Source organism: Pteropus alecto, unplaced genomic scaffold (assembly GCF_000325575.1).
Source record: "Pteropus alecto unplaced genomic scaffold, ASM32557v1 scaffold3, whole genome shotgun sequence".
NCBI lineage: Eukaryota > Metazoa > Chordata > Mammalia > Chiroptera > Pteropodidae > Pteropus > Pteropus alecto.
The window spans coordinates 48051322-48073926 of NW_006442484.1; the positions used below are offsets into that span (position 1 = coordinate 48051322).

Below are 22605 nucleotides of genomic sequence, written 5' to 3' on the forward strand. Positions count from 1 at the left end.
AGGATCAGGGAATATGACAGGGCAGATTGTTCTGGGCCATTTTTTTTTTTTTTAAACCATCCCATTGTATATATTACAACCAGTTGCCCTTGTGAGCAGTTCCTCAAGTTCCTCCTTTTTGTAGAAACTAAAACGTGCATCTATATATCTTTATATTTGTATCTCTACCGTGTAACAGAAGCACAATATCTAATTTTAAAACTTCCTTTCTGAACTTCTATATGTTCTAGCTGACTAATTTGAAATCCTTCAAACAATGGTTTTACACAAGGGAGAATTCAATTGGAGGCAGATGGATAAGAAAGGTAAAGAGTAAGACTTTGTGCTATTTTATGTGCAAACATAAAAAAATGTAGAATATTTGTCTGGCAAAACAAAAGTTTTTACTTTGATGGCCAGCATTTATCAATAAATCCTTGAATTTCTAAGGAGCAAATGTACATATGGATTTCTATAATGACAATGACAACTAAGTATCTAAAAGGGACCTTTTAAATTGTGGTCTGAAGACAATGTCATAAATATGTAACAAGATATTTTAAATAATAGGCTATCTTGTTTTTAAATTATTTCAAATCACATTAATATTGTATATTTATATTTTATATTAACTTTGACATTATAAAATGTCAATTAGTTGCAGGTTCTAAATGAGATTCCTCCCATGAATTTGGGGATGTAGAAATAAAATGACATATTCTGTAATTATGATTAAGAAGATTATATATATTTTGAAAGATATTAGAAAATTTCATCAGGATCCACCCTAAATCATAATTTTTATCTATGCTGTAAATAAATTTAGGGTATCTTTCACATATTATTAAGAAACTATTAATCAAAAGGTAAAATACAATTTAACATAAACATGGAAATTGCAGCATGCCAATGACAAGTACAATCAGCAGAGTATGATGATCTGAGTGAGATCTAGAAAAGGGAGAGCTATAGCAGAATTTGTTGATGTCTAGCTAGCAGGATCCAAAAAGAGTAATTATGTATTTGGCAGATTTAAGTATTTTGACCATTCAGGAAGATTAAATAATTTGCCCGAGGTTTAGTTAGTAAACACACTATTCATTCTGTTTCTGTGTAAGCGCATGAAAAATTTGCCATAATCTGGTCTAATATGGCATTAAATTATCCATTTTCTATTTAGATTCAGCACAATGATCTTCTGATGTCTTGCTTTCTAGGTACCTTGATAATAGGAAGGCAGTATCCCAGATAGCATTCTTGGTATTCGCCTCTATAAATTAGCAAATTAGTGCTTTTATTAAGATGTGTGCCAGATTTCTCACTTAAATCAGCTTCTCCAGTCCTGATGATTTTTAGATGAACTGAAAAATTTCAGTTTCAAACTTGAAAATATGAGCTGTGGCAATCCAATCAAGAGCAGAATGGTTAGCAGAAAATGCCAGCTGGACTTCCTTCTTAACAACCAAACTGGTGACCACATCTCAACATTGATGTTTGTTTAAAAGCCTAATGATCCAAAAGATATGAAGAGAATAAAAAAATGTGTTTCACTTGCTTTACCAATAAAATCCTATCTCAGAATGCTGCTGAACTAATAAAGTTAACTATTATGTGGACTTTAATTCTTATTAACAAGGAGGAATTTATCATATGACAGTGGTAAAGACCTTGGGATAAGGTATGGAGTTTTTATACATAATGCCTGACGTTTGATAAATATTCATGAATACTGCCAAGACAGGACTGACTACATGACTGAAAACCAAGAGAAAAAGTAGATAATTAAAATAACTTCAGATCCAGATATAGGAATTAGCTGACACACACTTTAAAATGCCCATGATTAATATGGTCAAATAAGCATAGCAAAAGTGGAGAAAGAGAGGATGAGAAAGAGAATTTCATCAGCAACTGAAATCTAATAAAAAAGAGCCAACTGGAAGTTTCAGAAACGAAAAATAAAAATTCTGAAATGAAATTAGTAATAAAAAATAGGCAAAAATGTAGTTTGCAAATATTTAATTCCCTTATGAGTGCAAGTTAGAGAAGTACACAATCAAGAGATGGAATACTATATACTGAATAAAGTAAAAATGTAAAAGATAGATAGATAGATACACATACATAGATGGTAGAAAATACAAGTTATAAATATTCCAAATGAAAAATAACTTAATTATTTTTTACAATAAGCGCCTGTATAACATAAAAACATGGGCAAATTGCTTAGCAAGTTTCTTTGTATGCTTAAAAGTAGTATTAAGTAAATTAGAACTGTTTAATGTATATTTTGTTTTCACATAGATTTAATAAGAATGGTTTTCAAAAAACAAAGGTTGAAACAAAGCAGATAAAGAGAAAATTGCAGCTCAAAGTAGCTGAGAGTAGTTAGACAGAACCTAACTCTTCCAAATGAATTCAGGCTCCAGACTGAGATTAATCACATCTCAGAGTACTGAGAAAATTGCAGATGTCAGTTATCTTTGCAAATCTACAGAAAATAGGAGAAGGGCCAGAAAATTAGAGAAAGAAAAATACTTTGACTTTCAAAGGGGGGAAAGGATGGGCTACATAATTTACAGATGAGAAAGCTTTACAATGAAAGCCAGTGCAGTAAGTTCATCATTAATCAAGCATTTTGCGATCACTTCGGAAAGAATCCCTTTATCACGAGGAGTCTACCTGATTTCTGTCAAATTATATGTATGTAATTCATAGGTTACTAGGTACACAGACCTCCCTTTGAGCAGTGTCTCCAATTATAGACAAGAAAAAGGTTGTGAAATCATGGTTGAATTAAAGTACCACTTGGAGCATCCATGATTGTTTCAAAAACTGGTTAATCCACTAATTGCTTAATGGCTTAGGATGTCAAACTTCCTCTTAGACACTTTTATTAATTATCAAATTGTAGCCATAGAAGATTTCCTTATCAATGTATAGAATTAAACCCAGGAATGAGGGTTGATATAGTAGGTAGCAGGTCCAAAATTAGTTTGACAAAATAGAATCATGGGTGAAGTTAACAAAATGACATTAAGCAGGAATATAAAGACCCACATTTATATGTCAAAGATAAGTAGTTGACACAGATATAAGATGAGAGAGACCTAGCTTGGCAGAAATTATAGTAAAAATGTATCAGCGTTTCAATCACAAGCTTAATATAAACCAGCAGAGTGAAGTCATGGCTAAAAATGCTTACATAATCTTAGATCTCATTAGTAAAGAATGATGTCCACTTTGTTGTTCTCTGTGTTAAAGTTACACTTTGCTTTTTGGTTACATTTTATGAATGATTTTGACAAACTACTGAAAATTCTGGGAGGGAGGATCAGAGTAGAGAGAGAAATAAAGCTACCTCGTAAATAATAGAAAGGATTTGCATGTGTTAGCTGCAGAAATTAATCAGATTAGATATAGAAACCATTTTCAATGTTTGAAGAACTTTCACGTGTAAGAAGAATAAAATATGAATACTTTTCCCTGCCTTGTAGCTACAGAGCGTTAGAACCAGAAGACATATTTGACTTAACATTAATTTTTTTTTGTCCTAAGAGCCAGTGTTAAAAAACACTGAAATGAGCAGTTTCATTAGGAAGACACTTGAAATACTGATGGAGAGGTGGATTAGCCATCTTTTAAGAATTCTGTAGAGAACTTTATATGGGTCAGAGGTTGATATAAGTATTCTAAAATATTTTACAGATATAAGTGGACAACTAAGTGGACAACATTTCTAAATATAATGGAGCTTTACTATAAAAAGATCTTCTATAGTAAGAAATTCTTCAAAATGAAGATTCATTCTAGACATTGTCTTCAGCCCCTGGACATTTTGTAAGGCCCTTGTTGCATGCTGTCAACATAGCTTAGAACTTTTGGGTGAACGTCCATGTAATAATAAAAATGCACTTGGATCATAGTCCCCCTTTCTACTTACTAGTCAAAATAACCTCCATGTTTTAAACTGACAAGAAGTCTAGGACTAAATAAACATGTAAATGCTGGGCTTCAGGACTCTTCTAGGTTAAATAAATCTAAAAAGAACTTTCTAAATCTACACTGCTGATTAATTAACAGTTGAACTTTTGAATTTGTAATTTTGACTTTGACAAGTGATCATTGCAGAATTTGTGACTCAGTGTTATTCTCACCATATTTATTAAATTAAGGAACTCAAGCCCAAGGTCTTGAGTTAAAAAACTTCTCTTTAAAAAGAGCTGCCACTGCTTCTCGGCTGAGTCAGACCAATGCTTGGCTTCAGCAAGATCCTCTTCCTTCTGTGGGTTTTCATCTTGGTAAAACTGCTTTAGGCTCTGACAGTGCTCCTCTACCTAAAAATAAGGAGAGCATAAAGGAAAGTTGAGGATGCTTAAAAACATTTCTAAAGAAAAATGACACTAGATTCCCCCTTCCTAAAAGCCTACATAAAAATTAAGTGGAAACTACGTTTCAGAATTCTTTAAGTAATTATTTAATATTGTCAATTTACTAAAAAGTTGTAAAAATATAATTAGGTTGTTGACAGACAGGACAATCACTGGGTAGTAAATTGAGCTGACACATTTATTATCTATAATACCTACTTACTATAGCCAAAATCATATTTATGTATTATACATATGCATGTTTTGCAATTGGGGACAATTTATATCAAGTACCAGTATGTTGCCATTTAAAGCTGAATTTTATATTTCAGAAGAAAAAAACATATATATACACATACACAATCAAGGAATATAAATCAGAAAGAAATGTAAGTCAGTGTAAAATTATTAGTAAATCACAATTTGCTTCTAATCAGTGATAAGCCAGAACAAGAATACAAATAATTACTATTTTCTGTACAATAAACTAATCTTACTGAGATACATTACTTTATCTCCTTAGAATTATATATTTTTTTTATTTGCTAACCAATGTAAGCAGTGCTAAATTATTTTCAATCATTCTCTTTGAACAGAGCTTACATAAAACCAAATATGCCTGTAATAGTATAGATGAACATATAATTGGCTGATGTAGAAATAGTACAAAAATTTTGACACAAGTTTTTTATGCATTTTGAACAATACTTAATAACCAATAGGACAAGACTCAAGGAGTTCATAACTACCAAAAGCAATCTAAACAGGGTGAGACATTTCAGGCAATGGTTATTCACTGTGTTTTAAATATTTTAACAACATTATTAATTTAAATGAACTTAATAGGAGAGTATGTAAATGCTGCTTAGAAATAGAAGTTCCTTCCTCATTTCTCATTTTCTATTTATTCATGGACTTGTTTTGTTGATACTTGTTTCCTCAGCCCAGAATAATCTTTTCTCAATCTTTTCTCCTACTCACTGGGGATATTGGGCTAGTTAAAAATCTACCTCCTCTATGGAGCCCTCTAAAATTTCCTGGTAAGAATTAAGCATTTATTTCCTTGGGTTTCTAAAATAGTTCTGGAAGAAAAAGAACCAAAAGCAAATTATTGCAACACAAGGAAAAGTATACACACAATGTTTTGGGCACACTGAGAAGAGATCATCAACTCTACATCGAATAAACAGAGGACTTCCCAAAGGAGGTGACATTGATTTGTGTCTTTCGGAATTGTCCAGAGTGAGGTGGAAGGAATAGCATATATGAAGGCACTAGTATGAAACCACTGGCTGGTTGAGAGTACGATAAATGATCTGATTGTGTGGGTGAAGTTCAGGTTGCACAAGCTGAGTAGGAAGAAGAGATGAGAAGGACAATTATGCTGGAATAAAACCCACCAGCAGGTTTCAACTTGTTTTCTACTGTAACCAACATGATGTGACAGATTCCCATTAGTTTGAAACAACTTATAGCTATCACAGTGACTCAGAATCAGCATGACAACCATCAGTATTTCAACAGGACTGTGTACTACAGGTTGAGGTGTCAATTCGATAGGCATTCAGTTATGTGCAATTCTCAAAACATAAACTTTAATTCATCCTCTTTTTCCAACTGTTTGAAAAAGCCTCCTTGAATGCAAATAAGAATGATATAATTATAAGAATTCCCTTGAATCTGTATCAACTTATTTTTAAAGTGAATTAATGATAAACTTTAATACTTAATCCATTTTTAGTGAAAGTTATTTGTACCTTGCTTCGCAAATGACATTTGTCAAATTAACTGAATTTCAGGAGGTAACATTATTAGATTTGCTTTAGAATGACCATTTTTTGAAAGGAGGAGTGAAGGAGAGATTTATAGGAGGCAAACAGAACAGGCATAGGTGACTTCTTTAAACTTGGCAAGAGATGAGGACCTGAACAGAGGAAGAGATGGTGCAAATGAAGAGGAAAGGGAATTCAGAAATCTTCTAGGTTGTCTCTATAGAAAGACACAGGATAGCATGGCCTTTCAAAAAGGAAAAAGCAAAAGGGAGGAGACTGAGGATTAAATGTCAGCTTTAATGTTTATTAGTTGCTTAATCTTACATATGTAACTTCTCAGAGCCTCACTCTCTTTCGTTTGTAAAATGGAGTTAATAGTAACTAATAGAGGTGTTGTAAAGATTAAATGAGATCAGGAATAAGAAGCACTGAGGGAGGGCTTGGAAAAGACTTTGAAGCTCCTACATAGGACTTCTGAAAGGTGGGTTATTAACCCACCACCAAAATACAGAAGGAAAACATGTTTGAAGAAAAGATAACCAGTGTGTTTTGCTGCATTATAGGAGCCCACAAGATACGCAGGTAATTAGTATGACTGAAAATTGAAAGCATTGGTCTGGAGCTTAGAGGTGTTGGGGCTGAGGGACCATTTCTGAGTTATTGGTGAATTGAAACCACAGGTGGGAATGTGTGCAATTTTTGTAGGAAAAGAGTGTAGAATGAACAAAAGAAAGAGCACTGGCAAGAATTATGACCTTATCATACCATAGAAACAGAGAAATGAATTAGGGAAAAGGAGAAGGAACAGATAAAGAAGTAGACAAAATGATTCCATTTATGTGAAATGCCCAAATAAGGCAAATCTATAGATAGAAAGCAGATGAGTGCTTGCCTGAGGTTGGAGTAGAAACCAGGATTGACTAAAAATGTGCACAAGTGTTCCTTTTGGGGTGATGGAAATATGCTAAAACTGGAGTGCAATGGTGGTTGCACAACTTAAAAAGTATACTAAAAATTATTGTACTCCAAAATAGGTGAATTGTATGTTATACACATTATACCTCAATAAGTTTTTTAAGCCAAAGGAGGTAAGAATAACTGGATTAAATGAATGTGGCAGAGAGATTAAGCAGGGTGAAGCCTGAAAATATACCATTTCATTTGTCAAACAGTAAGTAGCTTATAAGAATATTTTCAGTGGAGTGAAGAGGTGGTAGACTGCAGGATTGAAAAGGTTTAAACTGCCATGGATGAGTACTGGGGAGGATGAGCATGTAGAAGACAGGACTATTTGGGCATAACTGTAAACCAAAGGCGAGGAAGCAATGGAAAAAGCAAATCTGAAAAATTAGAGGAGGTTGTTGGAGCTAGAATTTGAAGGATGTGGGAGCATACAGGGAAGCGTTGATTTCTGATTAGTTCTGGACAGGAGTAGGGACTTCACTTTATTGGTGACAGTGGAGGACGGGTGAACATATCAATTGGTTCGCAAGTCAAGTAAGTTAGCCTCAATGGCTTCATTTTTTTGTTTGTTTGTTTTCAATCACATTTGAAGTAAGGGCATCAGCTGAGCTTAAAGTATGGAAACTGGGGTAAGATGTTTGAGAATCGCTACTGAATGGGCTCCAACTAAGGAGCATATAGGGGACCCAGCTGAGGCAGAGACCTATAAATTTGTAACAGTGCCAGTCAGCGCAATTGTATGATTTTCTGCAGGAGCATCTGGAAGCTTGGAAAGAAAAGCTGAGTAAACCAAAGTGTTGGATTGATCTAGTATTGGGAATTGGCAGGGTTAGTCAGGGTGGAAGGCAGGAAGTTGAGGGCACGGAGAATGGAATGCAAATGAGTAACCAGGAGGTGGCGAAGGAAAAAGGAAAACCCGAGGGGGTAGGAGAGTGACACACTGAGAGCTCTGCCAAGATTAGAAGGACAGAAGTTTCTGCTGGGAAGTTGAAAGGACATGAGGTTCTTCTGAGACAGGGTTTACAAAGCTAAGATTTCAGCTCTAAACCAAAGCTTCTGGTCCCAGAGGCTAGAGTGGCTCGTACATGTAGTTACTAAACTAGAAGCTAAGAAGGTACATTTTTAGCAATGAAGACACAGAAAACAAGCACTCTTTGTACCTTCTTTGTACCTTTTCCACCTACCATTTCAAGTTCTGAATAAAAATGTTCATCAACAAGATAATTCTGTCAGTTGTAATACCTCTGCCGAACCATGAGAGTTTGGGGCCAGAAATGAAAAAAGGTGAAGTAAAGATGTAGAAAAGGAGGCAGTGACAGTTCCCTGAGGTTTCCAGGGACTGGGCATGGCCTTCCTCCTGAGGGACGAGAATTCAGAATATTATAGAATGAGAGGTGACAGAGGCAATGTGGGTAGGTCAGATGGTGGTGGTGAGAGGTAACGCTGAGAGTGTTGGGAGAGTGGGAAGGGGGTGAGAAAATGGAGATCTAGCATGCTACCTAACTATTTGGTTGGTTTACCCCGAATGATTTTGCTGGCTCTACTTCCCACTAAATAGTACCTGCCTCCTTGAAAGGAGTATCGTGAGCTGCATGCACCTGAGTGGGACCAGAATTAAAAGAGGTGGGACTCTAGCACTTTTATAATACTGACATCATCTTCAAGGCATTGGGACCTTTGAGAGATGAAATCCTAGTCTACTAGAGAGAATTTTATAGGTTGTCTTGTACAACCTCATAAAAATAGCACCTCAGAAGAAGCTCTCTGAGGTAACTCGTTAAAAAGCATCAAACAAGACAGATTTGAGAATGGACCCCAAAGGCCCTAATTTCAGATTCTGTGTATTTTAAATGAATCCCTGAATTGCTTAGGTATTCAAAGAGATCCAGGGCTTAGAAGATGACTTATTTTAAATAATTTTGTTCTACATATAGGATAGTGTAAATATTTATAGGCCATAGTAAAAAGTGTTTAAACACAATCACTTTGCTTTTTTGTGTGTATATATCTACACACACATACTGCATTATGTTTTGGTAAAACAACTTGCTCTTTTAGTCCTTGGATAGTATGTTGGTGAATAAAGGATCTATAAGTGAGCATATACACTGGGGTGGAAGATATGGAATGACCCACCAGGGCTCCCAACCCCATAGAAAGCAGGAAGATGGGCAGAGGCCACCTTGCTGATGAAGGCTAGCACATAGGTACCATACCTCCTCCGATAGCTTTAGAAATGCCACATAAGTTTGAAGGACTTGTGACCTGGAGCTGATCCTTTGGCCAAGTATGCTTAATTCTTCTTCTAGCCATTTAGCTTTAGAAGAAAGTGATGCTACTTCATCAGATTCAAGTTCATTTTCCTCTTTCATAAGTTTTGCAGCTGCTTCTAATTCATGTGATGTTTCCTATAAAAGCAAAACATAAGGGGTCAGAAGCTAACAGGGAATCATGAATATTCATATTTCATTACCTTCTGTACATCCATCTATTATGATTATTTATTGAACTTGTACCATGATTCTCCTCGATAAGGCACAACTTTCAAAATTAAAGAAAAAGATCTTAAAATAAAAACCATCTCAAATTCTTTCACTATCATCAGCTACACTTCTTATTTAGCATACTATTTTCTTGTCACAAATAGAAGAAAATTTGTTTGGTAGGAAGGGTGGTAAAACAAAATGACAGAAATGTTTTAAATAACTTAAATAATTATATATTAGAATTGCTTTATGAGATTAACAATAGTGCTCACAAGTTATTAAACTGATTTTGTTATATATGAGGTGGAAAGCTTATAGAAATTGTGTACTCATTTTTTAATTTATAAAATTATGCAGTCTTACTTAAATCTCTATGTAGAAGGGTTTTTAAACAAGTGCCAGGGAAACATTACATATTAGGTCTAAATAGCCTAAAGAGTCAGTGTATTTGACTTGCGTAAGGTAGTTTTCCTATATTTTCTTTTGAGTGCAATTTCTGACACATGAAATCTAACCACTGACTAAATGGAGGAGTAGGTATTGTAGGCATTACATACACGATTGCCAAGGAAAGAACTGTGCAAAATTTCATGTGAGACCAAACTAGGAGTCAAGCAAAAACGAAAGGAAAAAAGCTTCATTCACACCTGCAGCGAGAAGGGATGACTTCCCTACATTTGTTTAATATGCTTCCCAAGTACTCGCTGAATGAAGGTAATTTTCATTTAAGAGTGCTGCTTCCAGACAGCACTCTGGGAAGAAGGAAAAGAGGGAGCTTCTCCATCTCAAATTTTTAAAATAAAAAAATGTAATTGAATTCAGACAGTCATTTTATTTTAAATATTTTAAATAATAAATAAAAAGCGCCCCATTTAAAAAAATCGGTTTATCTGTGAATTTGGGGTGGGTGGGGTGCGTATCTGTGAAGGAGGCTCTTCTGCTGAGAACTGATGCGGAGGCAAGGCCATTGCCTGCAGACCTGGGAGAGCCAGAGGACACTCGACTCATTTTACTAAACACCTGCTGAAGCAGACTGGGACTCAGTGCAGGTTTGGAGTTGCTAGCAGGAATATTTGAACCTAAGTCCCATGTGAAAGGGGTAAGAGGGACCTAGAGAAGGTGCTAGAGAGAGGAGGGGCATTTTGTCTCTGAAGTTTTGATGTACAAACATTGTGTTTTTATTTACCTCCAAGTACCTTGCGTCGATGCATGTTGCTTCTGGTAATTTTCTTTTGTAACTTACTCTAGCAGAAAGTCACAAATAGTCTTAGAGAAGCTCTCATTCTGGTCCCCACCCCCCACCCCCAGACAAAAAGTTGCTAACATCTTCCAGGCCAAGAAAAGGAGTCAAGTGACTGTTAAATACCAGGCTTGAATGTTGAGTTTCAGTGAGCTCGAATCCCCTAATAAATGCACATATAAATATAAATCATTTAGATACACACAAGAGTAGGAGTTGTTAAGTCATTATTTGCCACAATATTAATTTAGAATCGCAACCCTCAAGAGAGCTAGGATTAAGTTTTACAGCTACTAAATATAAAGAAATCTTTACAAAATCATAATTATAATAACAATTCTTATTTTGTTTACCTTAGCTTGGATATCTAGTTCCAAATATTTACTTAAAATCTTCTCTGACTCAGAAAGGCTGGAACCAACATCCATTGCATTGGAAAGTACTGGACTGATTTTCTGAATTGACATTTCCACCTTTAGGAATAAAGAATATATGGTGGCCTTAGTAATATGTATTTGCATATATGTATGCCTATGCATAGAGAAGATAAATATTACTCTCTACATTCCCGTTATATTTTATACACCAATTTTAATCTAAAAATAGTTTTAAATGTTTCAGAATTTTATATTTAAATTACGAACACTGCTCTCTATATGAGGTAATACTACTGACTCACAGAGGGTATGTGTTTAGAGATATTTCTTTTTTTTAACAGCAATGAGATAAAAGAAATCATCCACGTCCTTTAAGAACTTATTATCTACATTACCTAGAAAGGATAATGCACTTGCCAACACATCAGCAGAGATTAATTTATCTGATTATTTAAGTCATAATCATTCACTGTAAGTTAAATGGGGCCAAATTTACAGGCACATTTTGAAGTAGAAGTCCAGAGCATGGGTACTAGATCACTTAAGGGTTGCTATTTTTTGGGCTGGGGACCTTGGGGCAGCACCAAATTTTGTACATGCGGTAATAAAACACAGGAATACACCTAGGCAATTTAATTGATAAATGTAGAAGACTGTATTTGACCTTTGATACACATGAATCAATGAATAAATGACCTTTAAAGGTTCCATTCCATTCAAGTTACTGCCTTCATTCCCGGGCTCTAACTAGAGTTCATACTTCCCAGCATCAGATTGGCTCTGAATTGGAGGCAAGATAATAGCAACAGCTATCTGAGTTCCTACTGTGTTTACCACCACCAGAAAGTTAGCTTGACTCTCAAGCTCTAGGGAACGTGGCACTACAGCTGCCACCACATTTGGAGCCTCCCTGGACTCAAGCATCAGAACAAGGCTCAAATTCCCAAGTTTCTGTATCAATAACAGGTAGAGAGGCAATTTAGATAGAACATAGCTATTTAATGATCTCTCCTGTGAAGTTCACTAATTCTGCATATGTAAATCAGGCTTAGAAGCCTGTTGCATCAAATGAAAAATTATTGAAAATCTAAGACCCAGTCTATGTAACAAGGTTCATTAACGTTAATGTCCTTGAGATAGTACTTTGCTATCTGTCCTGCCTACAGGTAAGTAATTTTTTATTTACTCAAATGGTAGCTGCCTGAATTTATTCCTCTTTGAAAACAGGAGATAAGATTTTCCTATACCATGTATTCACTCTGTAGAGAGGATTTTCATATGTGTGCTTGCATTCAGAATGAGCATGTCCTTTGCAGTGGCCTAGTTCAATAAAACTCATCACTTTTGGTATTGACACATTTGCTGTCCTTGTATTGTATGGTACCATGTTAACAAATTTGTGCATACTGAAACCATACACAGAACCATGTAAATCAAGGACACTGTCACAATATACACATGGTTCAGATAATATAGTTCTGCAGAAAGCGAGGAATGCCTTTGTGTATACATGTTCAGGGTTGGGTGGCAGGTAGGATTACATATCAAGTGCTAGCAACCTGGGGAAGGGATGGGTGATGAGCAATAGTGAATTACAATTCTGTTCTGTTCAATTACGAAACCTAATATGGATATAAGAGAAGCCTAAGGAACATGCCTCCGTTCTCCCCCCAGGCCCACATGTTGCAGTTGCCGTACAGTTATCACCAAATAATGAATTCAATTAAATAGTAGCTTAAGGAGGACGCATTTTATGAAACTACCTTCTGTAAGTAGCCCTCCACTGAGGCCGTTAATTGTTGTTTCTTAAGAGCAAATTCCTTGTGCGCTGAACACTGTTGGGTCAGATGATCCACTCGTCTCTGAATGCATCCCATCATCTCATGGATACCGATCACCTGAGAGCTGGATGAAATAAGCTAAATGTTAGCCCATTCCATCCCCACATAGGAGCCCCAGGAACAAGGTAAATGGATCTGCTCTTTCATGAGAGGTCTGAGTTGATAAAAGTCATCACGCTTCAGGCTTTGGGGTAATAGAAGTTAAGTAGCTATAGTCATGGTACAGCAGAGAGAAAAACCAAATTATGTTCTTTTGTTTAAGTCAGTCAGTCCTGAGGGAAAAGATGAGTTATGGATTTTGCAACCAGGTCTAATCTTCTTTTCTAAAGGTTTACTTTTTAATATTTCTCTAAGATATTTTGAAAACCTTATGGGAAAAAACACAGTGTGTTTGACAAGAGTTTTCCTGGGGGTGTTATTTAAAAGCTTCATTTATCTAAAGATGCTCTTTGAATAAAAATGTGGATCTGCCAATTAACGAAATATTACTAATCCAATAGGGTAAAATATTGGTGTAATTCTAAGAACCTTATTCTCGACAATTATGAATGCTCAAGGCTGCATTCATTAGATAAAAACCGCGTTGTCGCCAACAATTAGGAATCTAATGTACTACTTGTTCATAAAAAAAGAAACCAAGTCTCACACTGTCATTTTTCACCTGTGCTGGCCTTATGGGGAAAAGGAAAATGACAAGAGAGCTCATAAAATAAAAATGCCTTTAAAGCAACAAATGAACTTAGAGTTGGAACCCATTTGCTCCAGTCTAAAGCTAGATTTAGCAAGTTGCTTAACCATTTACAACTTAGGCCTACTAGCAATGCAAGACAATAAAAGAACATTCCTGATGAAATGAGCACTTTAAAATTTTGCAACCCATTCCTAAGACAGAGCTTCTCCTACTAGGTAAGAAGTCGAAAACTTTAATTTCCTGTCAGTCATTTCCTTCTAATATTAATAAAGACTAAAATGATAACTCTTAAATTTAATCACCAAGAGCTAAAAAAGGTGTTGGAATGAGGTACAAATTCAGTAGTTTTACCTCAAATAATTAATTTGTGACTCTGTAAAAATGAATTTAATTAGTAATGAAATGAGGGCAAGATCCCAAAGGATGGAGCGTTAAAGTAACTTCACGAGAATGACAATGAGGCTGCTAAAGAGGTGAGAGTTTGTCAGGCAGCTCGAGAATCTAGTCAAATAAGCATGGGATTCAATTGTGTCCTGTGGGTACCACTGGAGTCTCAGAGAAGTTTAATTGGAGGGAAACCTTATTCCTGACACATTATGTTTGTTCTATAGACATTATACTTAAAACAATTAGTTTTGTATTTTAATAACTTGAAGACAGTGAAGAGTAAAATCAAGAAATCAGGAGAGTTATAGAAATAATTCTTATGATGATTACGTGTACAAATTCTATAAAGGCAGTATATTGGTAATACTCATCATATTTTAACTAGGTTTTAGACTTTGAGATATTATATGCTAAAAAGGCACTTAAAAGCCCAGTTGTCCTATCTTTTATAGGTTCCAAGTTTTCTATAGAATAAGCAAATCTGGAATGAGAAAGACAAATAAAAAAAAAGTGAATAAGCATTGTGGAAAGACAGTATAGAGAACAGTTTATAAAAGTAAATGGGTAACCATTTTCAAAGAACAATTATTGAGTACTTTTCTATGACAAGTCACCATTTTTAATGTTTTAACTTGTCTCTTTTCTAATTCTCATAACTACCTTATGATCTGGGTATAATTGTCATCTCCATTTTTCAGACGAGCAAACTGAGGAACAGAAAAGCTCAGTTACTTGCCCAGGGCATAGTTAAGTGGCAGAGCTGGGATTTGTACCTGTTCATCTGATCTCAGAATCAATACACTTTATCAGCTCATAATAACTTTACTGGTTTTGTAACACATGAAAGGGGGTGGGGCTATTCTTCCTCTAAAATGTCACTTTCCCTGGAGTTGATGGAAACAGGATTAGCCTGGCTGGCATGTTCTTTTGAAACTGGCTGACTTCTAGGTAATACAATCTGTCTGTAGTTTTCAAAGTGGCCACTAGAGGGGCATAGTACCAGCCCAGAGAAAGAAAATAGGGAAACAAAACCAAAACAATCATTCTTTCTATAAAAACACGGCTCTTAGGCAACTTACGATTTTAATTTGGATGAATCACAACCAACCAAATAGGACCTCTCTCTCTTTCTGTCTTTGAAAGGACTATTCATTTTTGATTTTTCAATGATCTGGGAGTCAGTCTCATGTTGTGGTGATTTGTGTCTTGTGAATACCAATCACATGATAAATTCTTTAAGGGAAAGGACAGCATTCTTTTATTCACGTATCTCTACAGCACTGAGAACATAGCTTTATAAGTAGGAAATTAATGAATATTTTCAAATGAAATAAAACACACTTTGATCAATTTTTAAGGGAGAAAAAGACATTATGGAACAAGAAGGACACAGCACAGTTACTGTATAAAATGGCACTCGTTACAGTTTCCAGCAGTTTTCAAAAAAATGGCGACTTTGCCCTTTGCTCATTTATAGAAGTTTTAGGCCATCCAAAGACTGCCCAATTTATTATTTGATGGTTTAACACTTATGGTTAGGTGGACTGACACTTCTCTCCTCTATTTAAAGCCTTAGAGAGACAGACTAAATTGCTTTGTTCCGCTGTGCGTTGTTGCCTGTCCACTGTGTTCTCCACTCTCGTGACTTGGAATCCTTCCTCAGAACGAGAAGTTTTCTATGATCTTGCTTATTCTAGCTAGCTTCTATTTTCCTCTATGTCCTCAGCTAGATCATCTCCTTCTGCTCCGGCATTAATCTCTTCCCTCTCTCTGATTCCCAACTGGAATATATCTGTCACACTCCCAACCCCATGCCACTTCCTCTCCATTCGTTCTTAGTGAAAACCTAATCTACAGGTTACAACCCTCCTTGATGCCATCATTTTCAGTTAGAAACTTTATACACTGATTTCAGACTTTTCTTTTGAACCATCTAGAACATTTTAAAACATGTATAGCATGCATATTGGCAATTTTCTCAGAGCTTGTAAAGCAGATGGTTTGATCAAAGGGAAAATATGACCTCACTCTCTGTCAGCAATTCTTACATGAACTGAAAATAAATTAATAGATTTCCATCAGTCATCCAGGAATGAGTCCCATTACTTCATAATCATGTTAAATAAATGATGAGACAAGAACTAAGAATGAGTAACAAAGACTTGTTGAAAGACATGCCTTGTCATTTTGTTCTGATTCTGAAGTCACACTGCTCATGTGTTGCCTGATTAGGTGGGAGAGGGTCTCACAGTGGACTAGACATCTAGGCCTAAGAATCTGTGGCTCTGTAATTTCATTGGAAATACTTATTGACCTTTGGGCTTTCTCTATAAGAATGGATTAGATGGTACTTGTCTGTAGTGTGAGTGTGAGGTTCACCATATTGTCCTTGATGTTGACTTTGACTTTTCCAACCATCACAGATACTCAGAAATGACAGACTATGAAGGTTTCTTCAGACATTTGTTAGAAACTCAATCATGGGACCATTTTCTCCCTTGTTCATTGAGCCAGTAGAGGGGAGGGAAGGGGGAAGAAAATGATTGATTTTTCCCCCCAAATTGCTGATACATATTGACTTCTGGCTCAAAAACAGAGTGTTTCATTTGCTGTATGGAAGCAGTTGCCCAATCTTTGCATCTGTCACAAATTGGGGCTGGGAGAGGGAAGCAAATCCCAATGTTAACGTGTTCTAATAGTTCTTTCTGGAGAACAGCAAGTTGCTTTCAAACTTTTCATAAATTACTATTGGCAGCCCATCTGGATTAGGAGCTGAACCAGATGGCAAGCACTTGACAGCTTACTCTATCTCATTGTAAGGAATCAGCTGATGATATTTTCCTTTTTGTCCATGGGCAATTTATACTTTGAAAATGGAAAAAAAAAATATATCTTATCTTTAGCTTGCTGCTTCTTTTGACAGAGACCTAAACAATGTCTCTTCATGTTTATGATCTTCTCTATTTTAAAGGAAACAATAGTAATTCTCTAGTTTTCATCTCTACTATGAAAAAGTACCCTTTGTACTGTAGAAGTGAAATGTATGTTTTTACAATTTTTTCTGACTTAAATTATACACATCGAGAATCTCTTCCTACTAAACAAATATATGCACACCCTACCAAACAAATAGCACACACACACACATTTTTAACATATACATAACAATGAAGAAATAGAAAGCAGTTAGTGAGGCTGAAGCTACAGAGCTCCTCCTGGATTCTGGTGCAGATGCATGCAGAGACGGCCACAAGTTTCATTTCTATGAAGCCACAGAGATGACATGAAGGGTACCATAGTTTGAAGTCTACCCGAAATAAGTAACAGGGATGGGGTTCTCCCTTCTTGTAAAAGAAAGCTGAAAATGCTATAGCCAAGTGCTGCTGGGGCCAAGGAATTAGACACGGCAGGGTGGTCAGGAACCACACTCCACCCCCTACCTGATTTTCTAGCTGCCTCTCTGAAAGCCACTGTATCTCCATAAGAGCTAACGTGAACCTGATCAAACAACAGGAGACTGGTTCTGGACTGGAGACTCTGTGAGTTCATGTGGAAGTCATTGCAAGATTGTTAAGGATAAAAGAAAACAGAAGAAAGAACAAAACAAGGAAAATAAAGCCCTCTGCCCCCACCCCTTGGCAAAAAAATCTCCAATTCCAGGTGAGAGTACAATCTAAAATTTCAAAACACATGAGGAAAATAAATCCTAAGATACTAAAAATCAAGACATAAATGTACTCTATCTGAAGTGAAATTAAGTAAAGCAATCTGAAAATGACTATCATAAATATGTCTGAGATAATCAGAGATAAGGGAAAATCCAAAGCCCATAATAGAAGAACAAGATACTCTGAAACAAAAACAGTCAGATATTAAAACAAAATTGAATATAAAATAATGAGTTAGAAATTCTAGAAATGAAAAAGTATAGTTATGAAAACTAAAAAAATCAATGAACGAAAACAAAGGAAAAATTAACAAAAGAGAAAATTAGTCTGAGGGATTTGCTGAGAATACAACACGAAGAGCTAAAGGAATGAAAAATATGGAAGACAGTTCAGAGACCTGAAAGACAGACTCAGAGGCTCCAACATTTTACTAGAAGTTATAGGAGAAGAGGAGACAAAACTGAAAATTGATATTTAAAGAGATAAGTGCTAAAACTTTTCCATGATTGATAATATAAATTCTCAGATAAAAAGGGCACAGCAAGACTAAACAGGCAAACATTCTCATTTGAGATCATTCCAAAAATATAAAAATACATTTTAATAAATTTCCTTCTAAAAAGTTTTTATTTTAGTAGTCCTTTCTTTTCCCTCCCCTTCAAAGTTAGTATGATGCCATATATGCAACTTGGATCTGACTTTTACTCACTTAGCATTATATCATGAAAATATTCTCAGTCTTTAAATATTCCTCAAAAACACTATTTTGATATGGGCTTAGAATATTCCATTATGTGCTTGTCCTTAAAATATTAAAACATTTAGCTATTTTCTGGGAATATTTAGGTGTTTTTCAGATTCGCACTATTAGAAACACAACTGCGATGAGCATTTTATTTATGAATATGTCCACTAATATTTCTCTCTCTCTCTTTTCTGTGTTCTTTTCTCAATAAGCTCTCTAATCTGAGAGAACTCCTCCTTAGTCACCCAAGACAGATTTCTCTTCTGCCCTTTTAGTCAGTCTTCTTCTGCAGACTGCAGTTCCAGATCCTCTTACTCTGAGATGCTTGCTACTTCACGTTACATTATCAGCATTATACATGAATGAATTCATATTGTAATGAGGGACTTCTAGATATTCTATAAAAACCTAAGCTAGTTATTCCTAGATTTAATGGAAAGTGTGAACTTTGGGTGCCTTCCATACTAAGAGTTTCAGAATTACAAAAGCCTTGACAATGTTAAAAAGCCCAGATTGCAGTTATGACATTTACTCAACCTCTGAAAAGAACAACTTAATATAGACACGAAAATATTTGGAAAGTGGCTGAGTTAACACTGTCATAAGAACTCAACTTTGCAATTTCCTAAATTTCAGTATCTGACATTTACCATCCAAATGCATCATCAGACTTTTTTTTTTTAAACAGCTATTTTTAAGTTCTTAAATGCTTGGTAGAATTCCTATAAAATGCAACCATAGATGACTCTTAGGCAAAGAAAATTTCAATTTTTGTTTTTTTGTTTTGTTTTGTTGCAGGGTGGGAATTGTTTTTGTGTGTTTTCCACTTAAGATCTTTAAAAATATTTTTACCATGATAGAATCTTTCTTTTAATGTCATACCATGTCCCTTAACAGTTCAAATCAAATCACCTACTATGTAAATTCCAAGATGAGGAACATAAAAGAGGTTTCCTGCATGGTTTCAGCCCTATAATGCGATATCATCATTTCGATGAGGAGATGATATTGCCACAAATCATACAACTAAGGAATGATTCAGAATATCACAGAACAAAAAGTGAAGCCATGAGACAGAGCTCGCAAATACAAAGGAATTCAAAAAGTATTGTGTGGCATGTGTTGATTCTGTTCATCTTGGCTAGAGGATATAGACCCATCAGCCATCTTAGATTATCAGATTCAACAATTGCCCTCTCAAATCTCACTCTTTCACTTGTCCTATCCCGATCACAGAAGCTTGGGAATGTGACTCCCAACTCTGAAAAGGTGGCCCCAACACCCACTGTCCTCATGGCTTCCTCATACCTAGAGCACATTCCCTTGATGCCATTCCTTGACTGACTGTTAGTAAGGCATTGGAGATTCGAGGCCAGGTTTCTATATCTTTGACTGTTTCTAAAGCTTGGTGCTGGTATATCATATAAGATGTTTATATGTACATTTAATAATTTTTTAAGTAAAATGAAAGAAAGAAAAACTTTCAGGGAAGGTGAGACTAGAGGATAGATGAAGTACATTTTAAGCACACTAATTAAAAAAGAATCTATGTTCACTAAGTGGCCAAGCTGCTTGTTATTGATTAAAGTTGAATAAAAGGAGTAGACAGAAAACTAGCAACCTAACACAGCAGTTCAGACGTGCAGACCTGCATTCAAGTATTCTACCTCCTCATATCACGTGACAGGTAGTAGGGCAAGTTACTGAACCTCTCTGTGCCTCATTTACAAAACAGGGACAATGATAACAGTACTACTGATATCACAGGAAGGTTTTAAGGATTAAATTTGTCGATGTATGGAAAGCACATGAGTGTTTGCCATTATCGCTAATTACCATTTGAACAGTCTGACTTCCACCTAATTCTTTGAGCCTGTCTTATGACTTAGCCCCCTTGTCACCCTTTCCTCAAGCCACATTGTTATTCTTTCTGTTACACCTTTGCTGTTACACCTTTACTCTGCCTGTTCCATTCATCTACCAGCTATTCGCATAGTAGTTTCTTCTCCTAAAAAAGTCTTTTCCTGACTACACCATTTAAAATGGTTTTCTCCCCACAGTCACTCTTTATTCCGTTTCGTGTTTATATTTTTTCATAGAACTCATTGCTGTTTAAGAGCATCTTATTTATTGATTTGTTAGTTGACTGCTTCTTCTCATCAGAATATAAGCAGCATGAGGGCAGACACTTTGCCTATCATACTATGCTTAGAGAGTACCTTATTTATAAAAGATGCTCAACAAGATTTTTTTTGAAATAAATAAATAGACCGTGTTGTGTCTAAGTTCATAATTATCCACAATATTAACCGAAGGAAGTAGTGGTAACTAACATAAATGAAAATCAGGGGAAGAGAATGCAAAATCCCTATTAACTTCTGTTTTTATTTCTCTGTAAAATATAAAAATGAGAAAAATTAACATTAGAAAAGTAATAAGTGTTAGATCAAAAAAGACAACACTTAAAGGTATACCAAAGCAAAATATTCAATCAGGATGAGGTATCGTATACACTTTGTGGACAAAAAAGGGGTTCTATGGAAAGTAACCTCACAGGATCATAAATTCCTAACTGGGCAGGTCCTGGTGGGTAGCCATGCCCCAGGCTCCTAACTCTTTAGTAAAAGGTTTATCTTTGCCTTAAGCAAGCCCTGTCCATTGTTTCTATACATCTAGGTTAACACACCTTTGAACTGCCTCTTTTCAGACCCCTCTTTCTAATGTGTAAACACCTTTTCATACCCCTTGTTCTTAGACATAACCACCCTCAAAGAGAACACATAATCTTAACCAATCTGCAATACAATCCCTGCCTTGCTCTCTCCCATATTCATATAATCTTCTTTATGTTCCTTCCTTAATTCCAAATACATAAAAGAACCTGCAAACTGTTACTCTCCAGGAGCATTTGAGATGTTGGTCCTCAACATATGTCATCAATTTGGCTCAAATTAACTCATAAAAATTCTCTACTGATCTGGATGTTTCTTATGTTGACAGCTTAAGTTCACCACAACAATGTAGGATGAAAAATAGTGTAGTCTCTTATGCAGGGATAGAAATCGAGTCAATACTGAAGCAAATTTACTTATAAATCTTAAGTTAATTTTAGTAAACAGGAGAAGGTAAATGAATACTTCACAAGGTGGCCGGGTTTTGCTGGCTGTTTGCATGTCTTTGAGTTCTGAATTAGTAGCTACACTGACCAAAAAAAAGAAAAAGAAAAAAGAAAAAAAGAAAAGAGGTCCTAAATTTTTATCCAATTATGAAAACTTCACCCACCACAAGGTCTCTGATCCAGCACTTCCAGTCACCGACAGCATCCTGTGGCTTAATAAATGCAGAATTCTGCCAAATAGCAGACAACCTTTGGTCTATCTTTAGACTCTGTGCTCAAAAGTGATGCCAAGCAAGGACTGGGAAGAGATGAAGAGGGTGCAAAGCCAGGAGCTTTCAAGTTCACTCTAAGTCTAAATTTGACTGTTATCACATACTATTATAGGTAACTTGCATCGTAACTAAATGCAAATGAATATACTAAAATGCCTTTCAAATTAAAGTATATTTAGATTGACAGTTATATTCTGAAAAGATAATAAACTATTTAAAGACTCAGAATTATCACCCAATTATAGAGAAGAAATAGAAGAGGCAAGGAAACATTTAAATAACCATTTATTTTGTGAGACTGCTCCAACTTCAAAGGTGTTTGATTCCAGGATATGAAAACAGTGTAGATCTATTTCTAATAAGGGAGTAATTATAGAACAATAATGACAAAGGTCTCAGATTTACTGGGCAGCTTTATCTCAGGTAATTGTGAACCACCGAAGTCCTATTTTTTTGACTAACAGAAAAAAAATCAAGTCTAAGGTCTTTGAAATTCCTACCTGTCTCAATACTAAATTCTGCTTTTTATTACCTTAAGATAAATGTTTATATGTCCTATTTCAAACATAGCCTTCCCCAGTTAGTGAAAAAGTGTATGATTTGGTGCAGTTGACTCTATTGTAAACGTTTAAAACAACCATGTGACTCAGTATGTACCTTTTAAAGTGCTTTGTATAGAAGATAAAAAATATAAGT

The 22605-nt window shown here is 35.5% G+C and overlaps 1 protein-coding gene across 1 annotated transcript in view; it reads right to left on the minus strand.

The window, feature by feature from the left end:
• The window catches only part of CCDC141 (coiled-coil domain containing 141), a 160744-nt gene that overhangs the window by 33874 nt on the left and 104265 nt on the right, over window positions 1-22605 (minus strand). The window contains exons 12-15 of the mRNA XM_015596455.2: window positions 12951-13092; window positions 11164-11283; window positions 9301-9492; window positions 4137-4316 (exon numbers count right to left, since the gene is read on the minus strand). Coding sequence (XP_015451941.1) covers window positions 4137-4316; window positions 9301-9492; window positions 11164-11283; window positions 12951-13092 — 634 coding nt within the window. The remainder of the gene's footprint in view (window positions 1-4136; window positions 4317-9300; window positions 9493-11163; window positions 11284-12950; window positions 13093-22605) is intronic.